We start from the raw sequence: 25,129 nt of genomic DNA, 5'->3' as shown, positions 1-25,129 counted from the left end.
AGCTCCATTTTTCCCTTTTGTATTCAATCAGTGTTTTTTCTATTTCAATCAGTATTCTTGAGGGGAAGTACCTAAAACCTCTGTAAATATCCTGTTCTGCATTCACCTTTTCACCCACTAGTTTTAGCATCTCTTGATGTTTCTTGGCTGAATTATTTCTATAATGCTTGCCAGTCACAATACATTTAAAAAATGATAGGGCCGGGGTCGGCCCGGTGGCGCAAGCGGTTAAGTGTGCGCGCTCCGCTGCGGCGGCCCGGGGTTCGCTGGTTCGGATCCCGGGCGCACACCGACGCACTGCTTGGTAAGCCATGCTGTGGCGGCGTCCCATATAAAGTGGAGGAAGATGGGCACCGATGTTAGCCCAGGGCCGTCTTCCTCAGCAAAAAAAAAGAGGAGGATTGGCGGATGTTAGCTCAGGGCTGATCTCCTCACAAAAAAAAAAAATGATAGGGCCGGCCCGGTGGCGCAAGCGGCTAAGTGCACGCACTCCGTTGCGGCAGCCTGGGGTTCGCCGGTTCGGATCCCGGGCACGTACCGATACACCGCTTGTCAAGCCATGCTGTGGCAGCGTCCCATATAAAGTGGAGGAAGATGGGCATGGGTGTTAGCCCACGGCCAGTCTTCCTCAGCAAAAAGAGGAGGATTGGCAGATGTTAGCTCAGGGCCAATCTTCCTCACACACACACACAAACAAGATAGTAAACCCATAATAGAAATATGGAAAAAGGGCACATAAACAAGAAATGCAAATGCCATATAAAATATGCAAAGATGCTCAATCTTATTTACTAAGTTGAGTACAGTGTAGTAGTTAAAATATTAATTTCAGCTTTGTAGTAAGAGCACCAGGTCAGTTAAGAGCCTGGCTTCAAATCTTGGCTCTACTACTTGCTGCAAATTAAAACAAGATCCCTTTTGCCTATCACACTAACAAAGATAAATAAAATTTTACAACACGAAGCGTTGGTGATGGGAAAGCAGGCACTTATATATTGTTGTTGAGAGTGCCATCGATTTGGAGGCAATCTGGCAAGAACAAATTTTAAATGTATTTACTCTTTGATTCGGCAATCCTACTTCCAGAATTTATTCCTCAACTATACTTATACATTTGCAGAAAATGCATGTATGAGATATTCACCACAGTGTCATTTATAACAGCAAAAGCTGGAAACTATCTACATGTCCTTTATTAGGGATCTGGCTAAAAACTTACAGTACAATGGATACTATGTAGCATCAAAAGAATTAGGAAGATGTATATGTTCCCAACTGCTAAGTAAAAATAGTAAGGTTAAGTGGGTATAGTAATTCTCATTTGTATGTTAGAAAAGGGTATAAAAACATATAGTCTTGAAATGCATAGAAATTTCTGGAAGTTTACTGAGGGAACTTAACAGTGCTTGTTTCTTCGGAGAAGCTTTTGGATGTCCGAGGTAAGCGGAAGAGTTTTCACTGCATATTTCTTGTATTGCTAAAAACAATTCTTTATTTGTTTGAATTTTTACCAGATGCATGAAAAACATTTAATTTAATTACATGGCTTTTTTGAATAGGTAATATATGTATATGTCACTAAATTCAAAAGGTCAAAGAGAGAATACACTCTCCCTCCCATCCCTATCCACCAACCACCCATATTCTCTCTACAGACAACCAGTGTTACCAGTTTCTCGGGTATTCTTCCAGAGAAACTCTATTACTTTTTTATTTAAACACATACACACCACACACCACACACACAAATTTATAGTTTCATTCATGTTCCTAATTACTAAATATGAAGTACAACACAGTGAAGTGTACACACTGAAATCTTTCTAAAGCAAAGATTTGGATACCTTTCCACACGAAACTGAAAGGGACCTTTCCTTTTCAAAAACAGAGCACTATCTATTGTACAGAGTCCCATTCACCAACTGCTGGCCCAGAAGAGCTCAGAAACACCAAAATCCAAGTAGCTAAAAATTGAATATAGGCTGTTTTCTATATCTTGAGGAAATAGTGACACTGAATGAGGATAAATTTGTTACTTTTCATTATATAGTTGGGAAATAATTTGTTAAAATTCTTTATCAGGGGCCGGCCCCGTGGCTTAGCGGTTGGGTGCACGCGTTCCGCTGCTGGTGGCCCGGGTTCGGATCCCGGGCGCGCACTGACGCACTGCTTCTCTGGCCATGCTGAGGCCGCATCCCACGTACAGCAACTAGAAGGATGTGCATCTATGACATACAACTATCTACTGGGGCTTTGCGGGGGGGAAATAAATAAATAAAATCTTTAAAAAAAAAAATTCTTTATCAAAAATGAGACAGTGGGGGCCAACCTGGTGGTGTAGTGGTTAAGTTCAGATGCTCTGCTTCAGTGGCCCTGGGTTCACAGGTTTGGATCCCAGGCATGGACCTACACACTGCTTATCAAGCCATGCTGTGGCAGACATCCCACATATAAAGTAGAGGAAGATGGGCACAGATGTTAGCACAGGGCCAATCTTCCTCAGCAAAAAGAGGAGGATTGGCAACAGATGTTAGCTCAGGGCTAATCTTCCTCATAAAAAAAAAAAAAGAGAGAGAGAGAGAGAGACATAAAAAAATAAGACATTCATCGAGGCATTGTACTGGATGATGAAGAAAATCTGGTAAATAGAAACCCTGGTCCCTACCTCTAAGAAGTTTCCATTTTCAAGACAAAATCATTGTTGATGAATAATAATAGTAGCTAGGCTGAGTTCTTACTATATACTAGACTCTGTTCTAACTCATTTAATTCTTATATGAAGTAAGTATTATTATCATCCCCATTTTTCAGACGCAGGAAAAGAGGCCCAGAGGAGAAGTTAGGATACATGGCTAATAAGTGGCAAAGCTAACATCAAAGCCCAGATAGCATAGCTCCACGGTTTACAGATTACCCTAGGCTGACTGCCTCTAAACTATGTTGATAGAACACAGGCAGTTCCTAGTGGATAAATGGGTTCTGTTATAAAAGTTCCAAGTTAATTGTTTTTTTGAGGAAAATCTATTATAAGTTCCAAACAATGTTAAAATAATGGTTGGTAAGTCATTTACACAAGTAAATATTTAGAAATAAACTATTAATACAAAATTGGGAAAAGGAAAAATTAGAAGAATAATTGAAAATTCAAAGAGGATGACTATAAATATGACTCTGAGGGTCTTAGAAACAATGATTTGGTCAGAGAAAGTTGTTCCAGAAATATATAATGCAAAGCTGAATACCCCAGAATAAGAAAAAAAGTAGCTAAGAGAAGATCAAGGAAATAAACTATACTGAAACAGGAAGATCAAGTCACCAATGGGGAGTTAAATGTCTTCAAACAAATACTGAGAAGAAATTTGATAATTTAGATGAAATGGACAAATTCCTTCAAAGACACAAACTGCCAAAGCTCATTCAAGAAGAAATAGATGTCTGAATAGTTCCTATACCTATTAAGGACATTAAATTGTAATTTAAAATTTTCCCATAAAGAAAACCCGCCTGGATGGCTTTACTAATGAATTCTACCAAACATTTAAGAAACGAATGCCAATTCTACACAAATCTTCCAGAAAATCTAAGAGGGGAGAAGATTTCCCAACTCATCCTATGAGGACATCAGTGAAAACGGCAGAGGAAGGAACTCCAGGGGACATTCTTCCTCAGAAGCATGAAAAAACCTGGTGAATCAATCTTACTGAAACTCTGGAAGTTACTCAAATGTTTACAGCAACCAAGTCAACTCACAACCAGGAGAAGAAAGGCCACTAACAGGGTAGGAGAACTTTGTGGTGTTTTAATTTAGTCTTGCCCCACACTCACCTTGAAGTGGTGGCAGATATGAAGATGGCAGCCTGTGTTCCCAATGTGGGTACCTGGTCCCAGAGGGAGCAGAGTGATCTTGTTCCCAAAGAATTATACTGTCTGTTTTGACACATCTATGAGTTCCCTGAAGGACCAATGCATGGGGCCTGTTTTTGTTTTGCCTAACTCAGAACTCTCTCAGGACACAGAAGAGGCTATGAGTAAGTGGAGAACATTCCTCAAAAACATGGAAAGTCAAATGAACAAAATAAGTGCTATAGCCTGGGGAAAAATACAAAAGTTGAGGCACACAATAGAAATACTGAAAGTCACGGAGTTTTGAAAAGCTGGGGCATGAGAAACTGGAGAATAAGAGCTCTGAAAAGCTCCCGCATATAGGGGAACCTAGAGAAGCCATGCACAGGTCTGGGGCAGGACACATGCTCACAGAAGACCATAGGCTTCATAAGTGCCTGGTGTTTAGGCTCAGCGCTAGCAGGAAGTGAAGGCTAAGGCAGAATTGCAAAAGGCCTGGATAAGTGTTAAAGGAGGGCCCCAATACAGAGCCAATCTGCAAAGACCTGGAGAATATTATCTTTTGGGGTTTTTTTTGTTTCCTTTTTGCCCATCATGATATTCAAAATGTCCAGTTTTAAACAAAAAATTACAAAGCATGTGAAGAAATAAGAAACTATGCCCCATTCACAGGAAAAAAGAAATTTAGAGAAACTATTCCTGAGGAAATACAGTCACTGACTGGAGTTACTAGACAAAGACTTTAAATATGCTCACAGAATTAAAGAAACCATGGACAAAGAATTAAAGGAAACCAGGAAAATAACATCTCAACAAATGGAGAACAGTAATAAAGAGACAGAAATTATAAAAAAGGAACCAAAAGACCCTTCAGATCTCAAAAGTACAAAACCTGAAATAAAAAACTCACTAGAGTGGTTCAACAGCAGATTTGAGCACAGAAGAAAGAATTAGTGAACTTGAAGAAAGAAAAATAAAAATATTTCCTCTCAGACTACGGTTTGTGTCATTCTCTAAACAGTGTTTTTATAAGGGCAGAGGTTTTAATTTTGCTGAAGTTCAATGCATCAATTTTTTTTTTTCATGGATCATACTTTTGGTGTTATATTTAAGAAGTCTTTGCCTAACTCAAGGTTACAAAGATTATCTCCTGTGTTTTCTTCTAGAAGTTGTATAGGTCTATGATCTATGTTTGGGTCCCCGGCAGTTTTTAAAACTAGTTTTTACATTCATTAATATTTGGAAGATTTTGAGTTTTGCTACTACAAAAGTGTTTTTTAATTTCAATGCAACTATGAAGCAAAAAGGTCTTCTTTTAGACAAGAATATTTCTTTTTATAAACTATACATTTGCTATCTAACTGTAGTATTGGATTATCATTGCAGAGAAGCAGTTCTATTCACTGTAGCACATTAGATTTAAATGGATCAGTTGGAAGTGAACCAAGCATTACTTATCCCTTACTTAGCAACCTAGTCTAAATGTGGAGTAAAAAGTTTTCAGGTAAATATGCATATGATGCATATCCTGTAATAGCAGGGTTGCCAAGAGATACTTCAAAATAATGAGTCCAGTTTCTCTTGTGAAATAAAACAATTTAAGGAAGATGAAGTTGTACTTTAGTAGATAAAATTTCACACAGAGATTTTTCTTTGAGAGATGCTCTACTGTGAGGCTGGCACACCTAATGCATCCTGGTAAAGGATTCAGCCTCTCACCTGCTACCAGGGACCTTTTAAAGATCTGTCCCAGTTCCCACAGCAGGGACTGCAGTTTGGAGGCAATCTTGGGCATACATGCTTGGTAACAGGTCTTCAACTGCCTCATACTTGAAGAAGAACTCAATCTCATTTGAAGCAGAAGCCTTCCTTGAAGGTAATCTACTGACAAAGATGATCAATGGAGAAAACAGTCAATCTCACTCTGTATGGAAATGTAACATCTCTCTAGCTGCTCTCTGACATGCCACCACCCATATAAGTCAGGATCCAGAATGAAAATATTCTCACCCTACCAAAACAACCTAAAATTAAAATGTGAAAATACATATTTAAATGATTTAAATTGCCTAATGAAAATTTTTTCCTTTTTGTTCTTTAACTATAATCAAGAAAATTATTCATATAAAGTCTCAAAAATTCCAATTTACACCTTCAGAGATAATCAAATTCCTATTACATTCCTAAAACAAGAACAGATTGCTATGGAAAAAGCAACCACCAAGAATTTCTAGATATTATAAATATGACTGTGGAAAGTAAAATTTTAATGAAAAGATAACTAATAGAATGGTAAAGGTGAAAAATAAACAAGTGATTTGAAAGGTAAAGCTGAGTAAATCTTGAACAATGTACAACAAAGAAAGATGGAAAATACAAGAAAAAAAATTGAGACCTGGAATGTCACATGGTCCAATATTTGTCTAATAGGAATTCCAGAAGGAAGAAATGTAAGAAAGGAGATAATTTTTTAAATAACATAAGAAAATTCCTCTGAATTGAAGAAATTTCTGAATTTTCAAACTGAAAATCTGTCCAGTGCAAAGCAAAATTTGTGAAAAGATCCATGCCTATATACATCCAAGTGAAAATTTCATAATTCCAGTGATAAAGTAAAAGGTTTAAAGGCTCATAGAGAAAAGAAAACAAGAGGATAAAACAAAAAGACAAAAAGCAATAGAATGAGACTCGCTGGCACTGAAATTCTCATTAACATATACGGATGCCAGAGGACAATGGAGCAGTGGTTTCAAAGTTGTGAGGAAAATGATTTTGATCTTGAAACTATTACCCAGCCAAATTATTACTCAAGCGTGAGGGCAAGATAGAAACACTTATTTATTTATTTATTTTTGCTGGGAAAGATTTGCCCTGAGCTAACGTCAGTTGCCAATTGTCCTCTTTTCTTTTTTGCCTCTGCAAAGCCCCAGTACATGGTTGTATATCCTAGTTGTAAGTCGTTCTGGTTCTTCTATGTGAGCTGCTGCCACAGCATGGCAACTGACAGGTGGGTGGTGTGGTTCTGCAACCAGGAAGCAAACCTGGGCTGCCGAAGTGGTGAGCACCGAACTTTAACCACCAGGCCATCAGGGCTGGCTCAAGATAGAAAGTTTTTTTTTTTTTTTTTTCTGCTGGGAAAGATTGGCCCTGAGCTAACATCTGTTGCCAATCTTCCTCTCTCTCTTTTTTTTTCCTCCCCAAATCCCCAGTACATAGTCATATATTCTAGTTGTAAGTTCTTCTAGTTCTTTTATGTGAGCTGCCGCCACAGCATGGCCACTGACACACGAGTGGTGTGGTTCCACGCCCGGGAACCCAACCTGGGCCACCAAAGCAGAGTGCACCGAATTCTAACCACTAGGCCATCAGGGCTGGCTCTAGAAACATTTCTGAACGTGCAAGGATTCATAATATTTACTACCCATGCACATACTAACAGACATTACTTAAAGAGGAACATCATCAAAGAAAAAATGATTTACAAGAAAGAAAATGAGACTTTTTAAAAAATGTTGCTTCATCGTAGAACCTATAAAGAAGCAAAAAAGAAAGAGAAAGAAAGATGGCAAAAAAATCAAAAAGAATCCAGTGGATGGTGACTTTTGAAACATTCTTCCTCAAGCAGCAGGGGCTTATAGTAACTAACATAGGATTTTTTACTTCCTTCTCTATGAGTCCAAGCACAACTTTGTGTTGTGCAGCGGATGACAACAAAATCATAATTCTGCACAATTCTGATGTTTTTATTTTATTTAAATTTTTAGATCAATCTGTAGAGAAAACAAATTAGTAACAGATACAATATTACAAAACTAGGAGAGTGTAAATGAGAGATAAGAAATAAGAATAGATATAGTATTTAAAGTTATACTGGTAACCTCTGGAAGAGAAAATTAGAAACAAAAATCTCAGAACATTGTTAATAGGAGCTACTTCTGAAGAGTGGTGGTAGGCATAAGTAGTATTTTCCTTTTCCATTTACTTGTTTTATGCCTTTCTATTTAATTTGATTTTGTTTACCATGTATAGGCATAACTTTAATTCTTTAAAAAAATTGTTTAAAATAAGAAATATAAAATAAGAAATACAAGGTACTGTGATCAATAAGGGATAATTCAATAATTATGATACACATATCATACAATGGAATACTGACCAAATGGAGACACAGAGATACATCTATAGGTATTTACATGAAAAACTGTCCATAAGTAAAAAAAAAATAAGCTTCAGAAATGATAGTGGATAATGAGATGACCCTACTTATGTAAAAAGAAAATTATATGAGAGAGAGAGAGCATGGGTATGTGTGTGTGTATGTAAATGTTTGTAAGATGTTTTTAGTGCTGTAGCAACAATTTACTGAAATAGCGGGAACTTTCGAAGATATTTCAGCATTGTGAGCTGCATTTTTAATTAGCAGAATTTATAGGCTGTACATTTGTTTATTTTCAGTGTAGCTTAAATTTCTATTTTAATTTAATATTTAATTGAATATGTAAGTCTGCACTAATTAACATTTTTGGTACCACTCTCAAGAGAATAAGATGGCACTTCAATAATGTTTAACATATTAACATGTTAATTATTCCAGCTGTTACCCAATCTGGCAAACTTCAGACACAACAGTTAGTCTCTCTAAGTAGTATTTTATACTTGGAAAAAACTGAAACTGAACCAAAAAAGGGGACTTTTTTTATATTGAAAAATTTGAAAATGTAGAACATCATAAAAATCAAGTAAGTTGGATTTCTGGCATTAGACAACTCTAAAAACTACTAACATTATTAACAGTCTGTTTTTGCTTCAAACAACATTAAAACATATTCAGTTGTAAGTCCTCTTTTTAACAATTTGTTTTTTTCTTACCAGGCTATTTTCTTTCCAAGCTTCTGGGAACTTGGGTCTCTGTTTTTCCCTAGACACCAAAACCTGCATATCTTCAAAAGTGGGATGGTTTCCAACTTCTGTCTGAAAAGCCATCTGGTATTCTGGTACAGACTCACCTGCGTATTTTTTAAAAAGAAAGATAGAGTAACATTTCCAATTATGATAAAATGACAGAATAACAGGAATATTTCTGATACTAAGTAAGCAAAGAAATTGTGTCACAATCTTTTTTTTTTTTTTAACCCTTTCAGGCATATTTGGAAATCCTAAAGAGACTCTGTTGTGGGTTTAATGCATTATTAATAAATGCTTTACTTGGAATAGTGTCTGCTTGATGAATTAAATGGTAGTTTCAATGATGGATAGCTATATTTAAATGGTTTCTAGCATTACTAAATGGGGGGGAGATTATTATATATATAAAGCATACTTAATACTTGAAAATATGTCTGAATTCTTATCCCGTACAGGGATCAAGAGTGGTAAATATGAGGAGAAAGTCCAGGATCTAGTACAACAAACATGTCTGTAGAACTAAATATAAGTAGGTGGGGTTGTACAGTCACCATGTCTCATTATGTCATTGGTTCTATCATAGTCCATCCAGATTATATCAAATCTCACAAAAATGTTTATGATAATGGCTATTTGACATAAAAATCAATATACTAATTTTTCAAAGAATTCCTCTTAACAAGCAGTATCTAGATCAAGGATTTTTAAGTATCATTAACTATTTTACCATTGCTTAATAACCCTATTCATCACCAATAAGCACAATCAGCTGCTTGTGATGAGAGGCTTATGATTTTTTCAAAATGTGATCAAATTAAACTTAATAAACATATTAAGCCACCCTGAAGACCTCTGGGACCAACACTTAGAAAACCAATGTTCTAGTCAAAATCTTGGCAAAGAACACAGGAGAAATAGAAACTCTTCCTGCCTCCTTGGCCTTCTCCCCACCCCATTAAGATGGCAGGATAAATTAGAAGGAAGAACACCAGGATGGAGGATAAGACACTTAGGCTCTAATCTTGGCTTCGCCTCTACCTTGGAAAAGTCATTTAACTATTCTGTTTCAGTTTTCCTTTCAGCAAAATGGCAATGTCTGCCTTCCTTATCTCACTCACACAGAGATAATAGAAAAGTTATAATGACCCAGATAGACAGTACATTACGAAACATGTAATTTAAGTTTTATGTTTCAATTTGAATATTTGAAATATTGAAAACAACCTATAAATACTTGCCCTCCACCAACATTAAAAAAGATTTACAAAGATTAATTCTATAATCTATGCAGCATAGCCCAAATTATTTACAATATTGTACTATCTATAAATACAAGTGATATTTCACATACTCTAAACATTTAAGCAAATACTTATTTTTGATCAATTACCATCAACATTGAACTTGAAAGACAAAACTAAAGGATTTAATCCTGCCAGTTAATATATCACTTTCTTTCATGAAACCTCATATGATAAACCTCAACCCATACCATCTATGAACTCTAAGATATTTACTAGTATATTTTATCTGTCTCTCTGAGACATATATACAACACATATACATACATTCCAAGTGTTATTTATTAGTTATTTTTTCTTCAAATGCTGGTTCAGTAGAATAATTAAAAATTCACAATTTTATTTATTTGTTTTATTTAGGTCTAAATTATAATCAGAAAACTTGCTACATGAAATTGATGCACAATCTTGTTTTGTGAATGGAATGACATTAAGAATTATCAAATTTCTACTAAATCTTCATGGTTCTAAATCTAATTGTTCAATAGATTCTTGTTTAGAGCTAACTTAGTATTAGACACTGGGGATACAAAGATGAATGTTAATAACATCATCATCAAGGAAGATATTAGAAGATATATTGGATTTCCTTAAAACTTTATAATCACTAGATTTCTCAAGGGAAGTTTTATAATCTCATTTTCTTTCAAACTGTCCAAAATAGATCAAATATCTAAGAATATCAGATCATTCCTTGCTTCTCACCTCATTTGCTACTTGTTAATTATGTCTCTAAGCAGTTAGGAACTTTTTTGGTCCCCTTCTTACATTACACGTGTTCTCTTTCTTCCTTTTTCTTTTTTTTTTTCTTTTTTCCCCCAAAGCGCCAGTAGATAGTTATATGTCATAGCTGCACATCCTTCTAGTTGCTGTATGTGGGACACGGCCTCAGCATGGCTGGAGAAGCCGTGCGTCGGTGCGCGCCCGGGATCGAACCCTGGCCGCCAGCAGTGGAGCGCGCGCGCTTAACCACTAAGCCACGGGGCCGGCCCTCTTTCTTCCTTTTTCTTTCTCTTGCTTTTTTTCTTCCTTCCTTCCTTTCTTCTCCCTCCTTTATGTAAATGTTGCAGCATTTCACTGTTCCTTTGTAATAAAGACACTTAATTCATTTATTTTTCTAATATTTTACAGAGAGAGGGAGCCTTCAGTACACAGTGTTTCCATTTAACAATAAAGCACGTACTGTATCTGGAGGTATACCATAGAAGTTTTAAAAAAATGTTTTGCAAGAATTTTATCATTATTATATGTTATTCTCTCTAGATTTATTAACATGTTTATGGGAATCCTTTTTTTTCAACTTCCACCCTATTTCATTCTTAAAATTTTTAAGAGTGCTCTGTATCCTCTGCCTGTGCTTTTTTAATACTTTTCCCTCCTACACTCTAATATTTGTCCTCTTTGTTCCACAGAAACTCCTCTAAGAATACCAATGACCTCCTCCTATTCAAATTCAAAGATCATTCCTTAGTTTTATTTTTTTTCGATCTTTCAATTACGTCTATTGCTATCAATCCAGTTCTTAACACTGACTTCCAAGATACTATGATTTCTCAGTTTTCTCACTATTTTTCTCATCATTTGTTTTCTCTTTTTTTCTTTTTTGCTGAGGAAGATTTGCCCTGAGCTAACATCTGTTGCCAATCTTCCTCTTTTTGCTTAAGGTAGATTCACCCTGAGCTAACATCTGTGCCAGTCTTCCTCTATTTTGCACGTGGGTTGCTGCCACAGCATGAGTGGTGCAGGTCTGCGCCTGGGAAGCAAACCCAGGTCGCTGAAGTAGAATGCGCCAAACTTCACCACTAGGCCACGGGGCAGGCCCCGATCATTTGTTTTCTTAACTAACCTACTTGGTGGGGAGGTCCCCCAATATTCAATTCAACAATTTTTCTCTCTCTTCATTTGTTCTCTTAGGGGAGAGCATCCACTTGTAAATTCTCAATTACCATCTTTATGTAGACAATTCCCAAATAATCATTTTAATCTTAGTTCTCTCAACATCCTCTTTATTCTTTTAAAATATTTCTTCAATCGTCTGTCAATATTCCATCCAAAAGTCTCCATAATTAGCTCATCTTTCCAACATAAACCAATATTTTTTCTTAAGTTCCTGGTTGCCACCTTCACTAGTTCTCAGATGTCTGAATATTTCTCAATTCAATAAACTTTCTTCCAGTTTCCAGAACCACAGATTCCTTCTCTACATTTTCTCTCACATGTGCCTATTTTTCCCCATTTCCATATCCAAGATTATAGGTATCTTAATGCAACTCTCTTCTTCTTTTTTTTTTTTTTAACAAACAGCCCCCAAATCTTTTTTTTTTTTTTGAGGAAGATTGGTCCTGAGCTAACATCTGTTGTCAATCTTCCTCCTTTTTTTTCCCTTTTTTCTCCCCAAAGCCCCAGGAGATAGTTGTATGTCATAGTTGTACATCCTTCTAGTAGTTGCTCTATATGGACGCTGCCTCAGTATGACTTGATGAGTGGTCTGTATGTCCACGGCCCGGATCTGAACTGGTGAACCCCGGGCCGCTAAGCAGAGTGTGCAAACTTAACCGCTACAGCACTGGGCTGGCCCCTGCAACTCTCTTCTTTTTTTTTAATTTTTCGCTCTGGTTAAATATACACAGCATAAAATTTACCATTTTAACCATTTTTAAGCGTACACTTCTATGGCATTAGTGCATTCACAATGTTGTGTAACCATCACCACCATCCATCTCCAGATCTTTTTCTATCTTCCCAAACTGAAATTCTGTATCCATTAAATAATAATACCCTATTTCTTTTTCAAACTCCTTTTCGTTCTTTCTATTTCAATTCATCCTACATATCTGCTAAAATAATGTGCAAACAGGATTTAATTGGCTTTCCCTTTTCAAACATCTGATATGGCTCCTTATTATTGATTAGACAAAAAGCAATATTTATTCTTTGGAAACAATAGTTGTTCAAAAAATGTTGCTGATGGCAGTGTACCAATGCTGATATGAGAATCATTTTAGTCAAACATGCTTGTAAAAAAAAAAAATTTTGGATTAGGATATTTAAAAAAATCTGTGGCCACAAGTTCCAGTGATAGAAGTAAAAAGTTCCAAAAGGTCCAAAGTTCCAATAATACTGTGATACTACGGCATTTGCTGCTATTTCCAGAAAAACACTTCAATTGAGTACCCTGTACTTCCAATTAACTGGAAAATATACTTCTAAATAAGAACTGACAGACCTGTAGTTAATCTAAATAGTTATTAATGTATTTCATTATATCTTAGAATTATAAACTACTGTTAAATGCTCACTGTTTTTAAAGCAAAAAAAATTCAACCCCATTATTAATCTCTATTTTTTTAAAATAGTTTCATTTCATAAATTTGGTTTTTTTGAATGTTTTGAATAAAACATTTTTCTTTTTTCTATGCTTTTATTGGTTATTCCTTAAGATAGAGACCATAGATATCAAATCACTTTGTACACCATCCAGAAGAATGCAACGCACATACTGGTAGCTAGTTTAAGTTTTTATATGACAATAATGACAGTGATGTAACCCTAACATAAGGAGAAAAACCATAAACTCATTTGGCTATTTCAATTAAGCCTCAAACAAGCATTCACATTAAATGAGTTGTTCTCTCATTGAAAGGAAGGAAGGAATGAAGACAGGAAGATAGGAAGGCAGGAAGGCAGGAAGGCAAGAAGGGAGAATAAAGAAAAAGGAAGAAAGGGAAAATGAAAAAAAGAAAGGAAGAAAGAAAGAAAAAAGCGTTCCAACGGATAATTAATTCACTGCTTCTAACTCCTTATTGAGTCAATTCAGGAAACACTGTTAAGTGTAGCTTATCAAATGCTCATGGAGGGCATAAGGAAAATGATGACTGCTAAGGCAGAGACCAAACTAAACACAGTTAGATAAGCTATTATGAGCCATTAATTTAATTGCACTCAGATGCAAACTTGGAATCTTTTTTAAAAAGTTTTTCCTGATTCACATGCTTCTGCTAATAGCATTTCTGAACACTAGATGGCAATGAACTAAAGATTTAAATGAAAGTAAAAACATACATAAAAGCTGACTTATTTAATATAGGTAGAAAAAGAAGATATGACTGCTTCACTTCAAAACATCTATCAATTTTTGACAGCAGTTCTCTTACCTGGGAAGAGGTCTGTACATCTCATAAATATCTCCCAATAGATTAGTCCAAGTGCATACATGTCTACTTGTTTCAAAGCTGATTCACAGTCCCTCAGGTTCACAGCTCCTTCTAGAACTTCTGGTGCCATATATCTGATTGTGCCAACCTGATAAATTAGAGTGATAATATTCCAAAACAGAATGTAGCATATTTTGAAGAGCATACATTAGACCAGAAGTTATACATAAATTTCATGTCAACAATATGTCAATGATATGTTATTTGACCCTAAGTATGTCACTGAACCTTTCTATACCTGATTTTTTATCTATAAAATACCCTTCTTGAATAAACTGTGGGTAAATCCACCCTACTGAATAATATTTATCAATCAAAAAGAATGAGCTAGACCTTCCTATGTATATCAATGTAAAAAAATCTGTAAGACAGTGAGAAAACTGCAAAACAATATGTACACTATTTAATATTTTTAAAAATTCACAAAAACATATATACGTATGTATAGACATGTGTATGTGAATGCAGAGAAAAAGGTCAGAAAGGATCTGTTCCACAATGTAATAGTGTTGTCAGAAGGTGACTGTCCTATCTCAAACTTGGTAATTTTACACTTGCTTCAAAAATCAGTTCCTACAAACTTCCTCCTAGTGCTTGCCAAAAATGGGTTGAAATGGCAGTGATTTCCATAGCAAACTGATGAACTTTATGCAATGTCTTCTGTATTTCTTAATTTTGTAATTCCTAATTTGCTATAATTGGTAGCATATAAGGATAATTGTCCTGAGTAGTGGGTTTTTTAACGCAATTCATTATGTTTTCAAAGCATGTCAGTGTGATACCTTTTGTATTCACTCACCTCACTTATGGCTGCATTATCTTCTTCCCCTGGGCGCACCAGTCTATTTCCAGTCAGCCTCATGGACAATCCAAAGTCACTAATAACACAGGTTCCATCATTTTTCACCAGGACATTTCTGCTGTTTAAGTCTCGATGAGAAATTGCAGGTTTATAATGATCTGTTTGGATAATTTCAAATATTTATTAATGTTTAAGAAGCACTATTGGACATGAAATGAGCGTGCTGGTAATAGGGACTACATAAATAAAGAAGATAGTGTTATTTTTCTGCTCATTAATTTTCTAATAACAAAAAAGAACATAAGAAATCAAAATTTCAACTCACAATCATCACTATTCTCATTATAATATATTTTACAACATAATTCCTGTTGCATGTGTAATTAATTAAGTTTTAAACATTCAGCTGCAACTAATAGCCAACATGCTGTTGCTTCTAATTTTAACACACTTTTTTTCCTCTTCATTTCTAGGGTAGCAAAAGGAGGCAATAGAGAAAGGAATATTTGGTATAAACAACAACAAAAAAGTCAACTTATCTAAAATTAGTATCAATGAAAAACTGACATGGCTTCAAAATTTGTATATATATCTTATACTATTTGCCTATGGCTTAACAGATCAAACCTGTGACAGAACATCTCTGTTCCCTGAGGTTCAGCTATGTTTCTAAGCCCACCTCAGTTCTTCAAATCAAAATAGAAATAGTTTTACAATGGACTGGGAGAACAAGTGGCGGAGCTGGTATCTCTCAGCAAGATGTGAAAATCTGTTTTCTGACTTTACAGAGAAGCAAAGCACTATTATACTCATTCCATTACTTGTTTATCACTAGACTGTATGCTTTATGAAGGCATAAAGAGAACATGTTTTACCTGAATTTGAAAGGCTTGGTATACAGTAAATGCTTCCTCACTGAAAGAATATCTAACCTAAGCACCGCATCAAAAACATAACAAGTTTTTCCTCTCTATAAGGAAACCTTATATAAATCTTAACCAAAACCATAACTCTTGAAATGAAAAAAAAATCCTATGGCACGATTTCTGAAATTTAAAATAACTCCCTAGGTATACAAAGAAATAGAGCAATCAGAACAAAGTCAATGATAAGTTTATTGAGTGTTTCTATTGAGGCACAAATAGACTCAGTATTTACATTTATTACTCTCATTAATGAGTATTAGACTGCAATTTCACCATTGAAACTAAAGAGAGGGCCGGCCCCATGGCTTAGCGGTTAGGTGCGCGTGCTCTGCTGCTGGCGGCCCGGGTTTGGATTCCAGGCGCGCACCGAGGCACCGCTTCTCCGGCCACGCTGAGGCCGAGTCCCACATACAGCAACTAGAAGTATGTGCAGCTATGACATACAACTATCTACTGGGGCTTTGCGGGGGGAAAAAATAAGTAAATAAAATCTTAAAAAAAAAAAAAAAAAAGAAACTAAAGAGAATAATGATTCCCGTGATATAAAAAAGAAAAATAAAGCAACAGCACAACTAGAAGAAAAAATAGTAGTTACTGAGTTTCTTTATCTAAGAGTTGATTTCTTTCTCATTTTCTCCCCTTCCGATTTCCTGGCCCAGCCTTCCAAAGCTTGTATTAACATGGCTCACCCAATCCCTAAAAGAGCTGCTTTTCTTACTCTGGATAAAACCACAACATAAGTATATGTGGTATAATCTCAAGTTGATATATATTTATATAAGAAATTATAGAGACACTGGGAAATGTTTGTACACTAATACCAAATCAATACTTAAACTAAAAGATCTCATACATTAGAGAAACCAGGCTAAGAATGGGGAGAACACGCAATGAGTCAATGAGACAACCAGAGGGGAAAATAGGGTACTACTTTCCACTACTACTAAAGAAAAAAGAGGAGAGGTAGGGAGCAAAGGAGGAAGGGAGCAAGGGAGGAAATAAGGGAAAAGAAGAGAGGACACCAATGCAAAAGGTATTACAGACTGCCCTTCTGAGACTTCTTTTCCCCTTAAAGTTCCCCTCAGTATTCATTTTAATCTGTTTTTATTTTGGGGGACGGGTTGTAGAGAAAGAAGCAGAATATACAATAATTTTGCCCTGGGCAGTAGCACTGCACTAGGCAAATATCTCAAAGGAAAGCAGGACATAGAATTATTTTAATTATGTTAAAAAATAAAACCTGAACAAAAAAATAGTCTCTGTGGATATTTATATAAACACACACACACACACACACACACACACACACACACACACACACACACAGCAAAGGACCTAGAAGGATGTACATAAACTATTTAATAGTAATTTTATGGTTAGGTTTGACTGACGTATATGTTCTTTTTTCTTAGACTTTTGTGTGTGTGTGGTAATAAGTTACATTGATATTATCACTAGGAAAAAAATTCATAGGGAGAACCAATTAAAAATAAATAACACAGGTTCAACTCCTCCTTATTCTGAAGAAAAAACAGCTGAATAAATAATAATAGTAATATTCCTTACTACATAATTTCTATGCTAAACAGCAAAGTTACATCTGAAGATACTGGGAAGAATAGTTCTCTGAAAAAAAGTGAAATGACACTTTAAATGTTTTGAAATAGTATAGTATACTTGGAATATTTTTTTAATAACTAAGCAAAACCATAAATTCAATAGTTACTATACTTTTGTTTTTTACAATAGCATATATATACTCAGTTTTACAAAAGCTTAACTATTTAGTGATAATATTAGGTAATGTTTGAGAGTAACATCTGCATTTAAATAAAAGTCATATTTGAGGGCAATCATTGTTTTCAGCCAGTGTTTGACTTGAAACCTTGCTGAATCATGCAAGCCTTGAAACGGGGGATTAGGATGGTATTTTAAGTTTGGTGCTAAGCCAGCTCTTTAAAGGAGTTATAATAATATTTAAGAGTAAGGAAATACACAGTCCAAATGGTTAATGTGCTAGAGCACTAAACTAAGTGCACCAAGATGCTGACACAGGAAATAACATTGGTCAATTCTGTATTCAGGAAAAGCAAGATGTCAAGATAAATGAACTGATAAATTATTCAGGAGAAATTATTTACATATGAAGCAGCAGCTAGAAAAGATGATCTATGCTATTATACAAGGGAACAAAGATCTAAGACATGGATACATTAAGGATTCTCTTCACTACAGAGGACAGAGAAACTGAAAAAACAATGTTCTGGTCTATAGTATGACAAGAAAATGCTGTAAGGGATGAAAGCTTGAGAAAGCACAAAGACAGATTTTGCACAGCAAAGCTAATTTAGAGGAGACTGTGATGTGAAGTGTATTTTGAAATAAAGTGAGAAAGAAAATGTATTAAAGAGATGCTTTGAAGAATGAGCAAAAATGTGCATAAAAGCTGAAGAAAACTGTAGGTATAGTAAGGAACACAACCACACAGTTCCGAAACACTGGCAAAGACTGATTTCCCACCATGCATTCTCCTCTTCCTACTTAGTAACAGAACCCAATATTATCTGAGGCAGCAATGCACCCAGCTACAAAAACACCTATATTCTCAGCATCCCTTGCAGCTAAGGGTGGTAGCTAAGCTAGGACTAAGTTCTGGGAAACAAAACATAAGCATAAGAGTGGGACTTCTGGAGGCAGAAGGGGCAATTCCTTCTACCTTCCCTCCCTTTTTCCTGCTGATTAAAATACAGCATGATGAATACTGAGGTGACCTTGAAGATGTAAGCCATATATAAAGCATAATGGAGGAGAAATATAGGAGCCTAGGGCTCTAATAATACCATGGTGCTGTCAAACCAATTTCAGACTGTCTCTCTAGTTTCTTAGAGAAAGAAAAGAAAAATTTGTTCTTATTGAAGCTTGTTATTCGCCCCCCGATAGATTTGACCAAACCAAACTCTAGCTCATAAAAAGATATATTTGGGTTTCATACTCAAGACCAACCAACCTATGGAATAAAGATACATGTGATGTTAAACCAAAAAACTGATAATGCATTGCAGTTCATTTAAATAAGCACAATAAATACAAGGAAAATATAACAGCCTAGCCACGAGGTTCTTAAGTCAGGTCCATAGGTGGACTTCAAAGGGTCTGAGAACCCCTAGAATCAAAGAACATGTTTTTAAAGTATGACCATATGTGTATCTTTGCAGGGAGAGTGTTCAGAGCTTTAATCAAATTCTCAACAGGATCCATGACCCCTCTAGAGTCTTGAAGTTCTTTTTCTTATTCTTCCTGTTACATTTCAAATAAATTTCCTCATGCCAGATCGTTCAAACAACTGGCTAATAATAAATCTGCTATAATATAAAATATAGTTTCACTTTGAAGACATGAATAAAATTTCCCTTTGTGAATTTTGACCTCACATGAGTGTTATTCATCTTCCATTCATTGTCTTACCTCCTCGTGGTAATTCTGTATGAAGATAAGCCAGTCCTCTAGTCACAGAATGAGCCAGACGGCAAGAGCTTACCCAATCACTTGTATGGAGACTCAAATACTTGCATAGAGATCCCTATATAGAGGGAAAAATACAAAAAGAAAAAAATAACAAAAAAGGGAATTAATTTACTTGAATATGAGGAGGTAAGTTAGCAGCCTTATAAAGGATTGCATATGTTAGGATTCCATAGAGATCTAATGAATTATGATATTTCAGAATCTCAAAAGAGTTAGTAAGACATTTCTGTGGATAGAAAGAGGAGGAGGGGATGGAAAGGAGAATTTAAATATTATCAATTTTTATTTCTCCAAAATTAAAAATTATGCATGGTTATTTCATTTTAAATGCTTCTTTATCAAATTAAAATACAAAAAAAGTCTTTCAGACTCTTTCTTTACATTGTATCTCTCACCAGTACAAATACAAATTATATTTTTATATTTTACAAGTAGAAAACAGAAGGCATTTGTAAATATGCATGTGTCAGTGCTACTCAAGGTGCTCATCCACAAACTACTTATTACCAGTCTGGGATAAGGAGCTTGCACCAGGATGAACGTCAGTCAAAGCACTGCTTGCTTCATCAAGAAATTATTGCTGAAGAGAGGGAGAGGGAGAGGGAGAGGGAGAGAGAAATGAACTAAACAATTAACTAGTGACTTAGCTGATTCACATTCTGGTGTGAAATCTTTATCTCATCACAGACCATTAATAACCAGTGTGCAAACCAGCAATGCTCTACATAACAGTGGTCCTCCTGAAAATCTGATTGACAGCTAATATAAATGTCAGTTTATTTTTTATGAAGAACTTACATTGGCATAATACTCCATCACAAGCAAATACTCCATGCGTCCATCTGCAGTGACTCTCTCATCTCCAACTATAAAGCGAGCAATGTTGTCATGTTCCATCAAAGGCACTCTGTAAATATTCTTCTCATTGATAAAATTCTGACGGTTTGCAAAGGAAAACACTTTTACAGCAACTGGACGCTCATCTAAGGAACCTTTATATACTGCTCCATATCGACCCCGGCCAATTAGCTGTAAATTTGTTTTGAAGAAAGCAAAATATTAATTCATATCACAACTAAAAAATCAAATTTACTAATTAATGAAGTATAAATCCATATGTATGCCACAGCTCTCTATTGCTTATTGTTCAAATTACTCCATTATCAAGAAGCTAATAAACACTTAGAAGAAAGAAATGACATAGAGTGAGCTACTGATTTTTATAGCTTTTAGCCTGAGAGCAGGCTGAAATCAGCATTGTGCAGTGAGCTAAAACTGCGATAGAAAATCCATAATCTTTCTGGCCTTAGGAATCAGAGGACAGAATTTGGGGCAACCACAGCTGTTGGAAAGTGAGGGAAGAATCCCAGAAAGAAGAATCAGAGAGGGGGAAACCCAATGAATGCATGGGACAGACTCCAGCTAAAGATAAAATAACTGAAATGAGATTTGAGCTTCCGCCCAAGAGACGAGTTTGCAATTTGTCCAGCCAAGTTAATTGCCTACTAAAACAAACAATGAAAATGAACACACTTTGGAAGAACCTAACAGAACACAAGGGCTTCACAATATAACATTCACAACATCTAGGATACAATAAAAAATTACTCACTATACAAAGAACCAACAAAATGTAACCCATTCTCTTCATTTTTGGCTTCTGGGGATTTCTCTCACTTTTTACTGCAACAAGTTAGGGATTTATCATTATTTATTTAAGGATATTTGTTATATTTCATTCACTATTTCTAGGTTAAAATTTAACAAAGAGATAGATTACTCTTTAGAAAGGCTGTATCACTATATAGTTAAATCAGCAATGTTTGGGAGTTGTTTCTTTTACTCAGTCCAAGATAAAATCTTATGGTTTTAATTAGTATTTTTTTCAATTTAGTAAAGTGGACATCTTATTATACATTTATTAGTCACACTTGCTTCTTTTGTGAATTGGCAGTTCATCTCTTTTGTCCATTTTTTTACGGATTGTTCTTTTATACTGATTTATACCAGCTCTTTATGAATTCTTTATGTGTCAAAATAATTTTTTTGAATTTGGCTTTTAACTTTATTATATTTTTCTCCCAAATGGAAGCTTCTTAAAATATTGTTTTATTAATCAAATCTACCATATCTATTATTTAACAATCTCTGGTTTGGGGATTATAGTTTATTTTTCCTAATAAAGATCATAAAAACATTCATCATGGTAAGACTTTTAACACACAATCTGAGATACTACCAAAAGAAAATTAAATTCTACGGAATATATAATAGTCATATGTACCTATAAAATATATAATATATGCACAGACAAGAAATATTTATTTGGCATCTACTATATATTCCTTGCCTGGCAGATTCTTCTCAGAATTTCACCTGTCTTTATTCTCACACTCTGTACAAGTCAGTACTCAAACATCTTCTCCTTTCTAAATATACTTTCCATCTCCTTTCTAAATAAACTTTCTTTAATAACTTCCTTTCCATAACTTGCTTATTTCCTTATCTGCCCTAGTTTTTTCCACAGCATTTACTACTACGTGAAATAATATACATTTGTTTACATGTTTGTAGACTCTCTCCCACTAGAATATAAGCCTCAGGAGGGATTATCTGTATTGTTTATCTATATTCTCAGTGTCTAGAATAGACCTTTGCAAAAAATTGATACTCAATAAATGCTCGTTGAATAAATGAATGAATCATTTAGTAAGTGAATGAAGTCACTGTCTCAGTTATACTACGAGAGTAGGAAGAACAGTCCATAATCTAAGAGCAATCTTACCTCCAACAGTTTCAGATTATCTAGGTCAAGAGAGGGCTCTGATGCTGCTGCCTCCATCATGTTCATACTGTGAAGACCTTGTTTACGGTCTCCTATAGAAATAGGAAAAAGAAGTTACTAATGTGTAGTTTTCTTAAAATGAAGATCTTTATTACACTTTTTATTATATTAACAGTTAAAAACAAGAGCTACAGAAGGGTAGGCAGCAAGACTTATGCCTAATGTCAATGGGAGTAAAACTATGTACTAAGCCAGGAATCATCTATAAATGAAGATGAATGATGAATAACATGAAAGCTGAATTCTGGGAGATGGTTCCAACAACTGACCTAGTTTAAAACCCTAAAAAATTTGCAGAAACATTAAAGAAAGTTTTATTAAAGTTATTCAAATGAATGAATGGGTGCTGATTTCCTAAAAAGCTCATCAAACCTAAAGTTTACTAGAACTGATTAGACATTTGACAATACTGAGGAATTACTATTTTTTTTTAGATGTGAACATGTTATAGTGGTTATATATATTTTAAGTCCCTATATTTCAGAGATAACACTGAAGTTTTTATAGATAAATGACATCTATGATTTACTTCAAAATAATCCAGTGGCATGGAAGAGTGTAGTGAGTGGGGCTATAGATGATATGTAGATGTGACAATTATTGAAGCTGGGTGATAGGTATTTTGTAGATGTTTGAAACTTTTCATAAAAATTAGGAAAAAAAAAGTTTGTTAAGAGAGAAGGATGAGAGCTACAGTAGCACAGAGATGTTTTTTACCACAGAGATTTTAAAAACAAGAAAATAAATTCTCATTAAATGGCATGTTTAATAAACAGTAGGATAAAAAGTGATATTTTTACCTGTCAGCATCCTGTATCCGAAGCATAAGGCAACTACCAAAACAGCTAATACAGAGACTGATGCCAAAGCAATGATTATTGTCTCATCTCGGTTAAACGGATGAGGTGGACCTAAAAGAAAACAAATATAAAAATTTGGTCATCTTTTTTTTTTAGTATTTTGTTAAATATTGACAGAAAGCTATATCAATATATAGTCAAATCAGCAATATTTTTGTATCAAAGGAAATGAAAGAAAAATATTTATTAATAATAAAATTTGGAATAATTGCAAATTATATACTTTTTTAACCATATAGATTATCTTATATAGATTTAGAACGCTGAAACACCAGTTAGCTGTGCTCCTAATTATTGAAATATCAACTATATCATGGAACAGCATAGACAGAATAGTATAATATTTAAGAGAACAGTCTTCAGAATCACACCTGGTTTTAAATCTTGACTATACCACTCTCTCAGTGGCCTGTAGCAAATTATTTTTTTCTGATCTTCAATTCTCTCATTTGTAAAAATTGTACTCTCTACCTCACAAGTCTTCCGTGAGGCTTAAATAGAAATCTGAGTATATATTATCTATGCCACAAATGATAGTTATTATGTTTATCAATATTAATATTATTATTATTAATAAAAACAGCATGGCTTTGTAGGCAGTTAAATCTGAACTGGACTAGAAACTCAGTTCTTCCACTTATTGTATGACCTTGGGAAAATTTCTTCACCTGTCTGAGCCTAAGTTTATTCACTTGCAAAAAGGGAAGACATATCTAAATCACAGAGCTATTACGAGCATGTTAACCATTTTATGTGTTAGTTCCATTCTGTGGATCAGATCATGTCTAGAGAAACACCCTTTAGGATGGATGCCCACAAACTGGAGCACATCCAGAAGAAAGCAAGTAGAATAGTGACAGTATGAGAACTGTGAAATGTGATGGGTAGAAAGAACTGGAAGTGTGTGAGGTGGAAAAAGAGAAAACTTGAGAAGATATAAGATAGCTGTCTTCATGTGGAAAAACGGACTCGTAGGTAGAGAGAATAAGAAGATTCAGTTAGTGCATGTTCACAGACAGCAGTTTCTAGCTCAGTATAGAGAAGAACTTATAGTTTATAAATAGAGCTGTCTAAAATGGAATGAGTTACCCTATGAAATAGCTGTTCATATTTTTTTAACCAGAGGTATTTATGTAGTGTTTGGTAATAATGACCAGAGGCTGGGCTTGATGACTGCTAATATCCTTATTTAATCATTCTTTACACTCAATCAAAATCAAGCATATTGTATTTTAAATCTTTCTCACTTTCAACATTATAATTATGTACTGTATCAAACTAGAAGCCTCTGTGGCAAAGAGTTCCTCTGATGGGCATTTCAGTTCCAAATGAATGCATTTGTCTCAGTCAAATTAAGCACAATTGAATTTTGAAATGTCAAAATAATATTTCTATAGAAGGATCTATTGAAGCACTGTAAAACTTTTAATCTACAAGACATTTATTGGAATTTAATAGACTTTAACATATTGATAATTGTACCTATTTTCAACATAAAGAATAAGTTACAGGAAGAAAGCTACATATAAGAACTCATTTTACCATGAGATATCGCTTCATACACACGAGGATGGCTATAATTAAAAAAAAAAAACACAAAACAGAAAATAAAAAGTATCAGCAAGGACATAGAAAATTAGAATTCTTGTACATTGCTGGTGGAAATGTAAATGGTGCAGCTGCAGTAAAAGACATTTTGAAAGTTCCTCAAAAAGTTAACCATAGAATAAGACCCAGCAATTCCACTCCTAGGCATATTTGCAAAAGAACTGAAAATAAGTGTTCAAACAAAAACTTCTACAGGAATGTTCATGGCCTGACTAATCACAACAGCCACAAATGGAAACAACACAAATGTTCATAAAATGATAAATGAATAAACAAAATGTGGTTTATCCATACAATGGA

The 25,129-nt window shown here is 34.9% G+C and overlaps 1 protein-coding gene across 4 annotated transcripts in view; it reads right to left on the bottom strand.

Annotated features, from left to right (window-relative positions):
• The window catches only part of BMPR2 (bone morphogenetic protein receptor type 2), a 181,750-nt gene that overhangs the window by 9,115 nt on the left and 147,506 nt on the right, over positions 1-25,129 (bottom strand). For all 4 annotated transcript variants that reach the window (XM_058549620.1, XM_058549618.1, XM_058549621.1 and 1 more), the window contains exons 4-10: positions 23,162-23,272; positions 22,302-22,393; positions 20,315-20,545; positions 19,457-19,571; positions 15,063-15,223; positions 14,204-14,351; positions 8,713-8,849 (exon numbers count right to left, since the gene is read on the bottom strand). In XM_058549620.1, coding sequence (XP_058405603.1) covers positions 8,713-8,849; positions 14,204-14,351; positions 15,063-15,223; positions 19,457-19,571; positions 20,315-20,545; positions 22,302-22,393; positions 23,162-23,272 — 995 coding nt within the window. The remainder of the gene's footprint in view (positions 1-8,712; positions 8,850-14,203; positions 14,352-15,062; positions 15,224-19,456; positions 19,572-20,314; positions 20,546-22,301; positions 22,394-23,161; positions 23,273-25,129) is intronic.

This window comes from Diceros bicornis, chromosome 10 (genome assembly GCF_020826845.1).
Source record: "Diceros bicornis minor isolate mBicDic1 chromosome 10, mDicBic1.mat.cur, whole genome shotgun sequence".
NCBI lineage: Eukaryota > Metazoa > Chordata > Mammalia > Perissodactyla > Rhinocerotidae > Diceros > Diceros bicornis.
The sequence above is the reverse complement of the archived record's forward strand: the minus strand, read 5'-3'. Positions and strand labels throughout refer to the sequence as shown.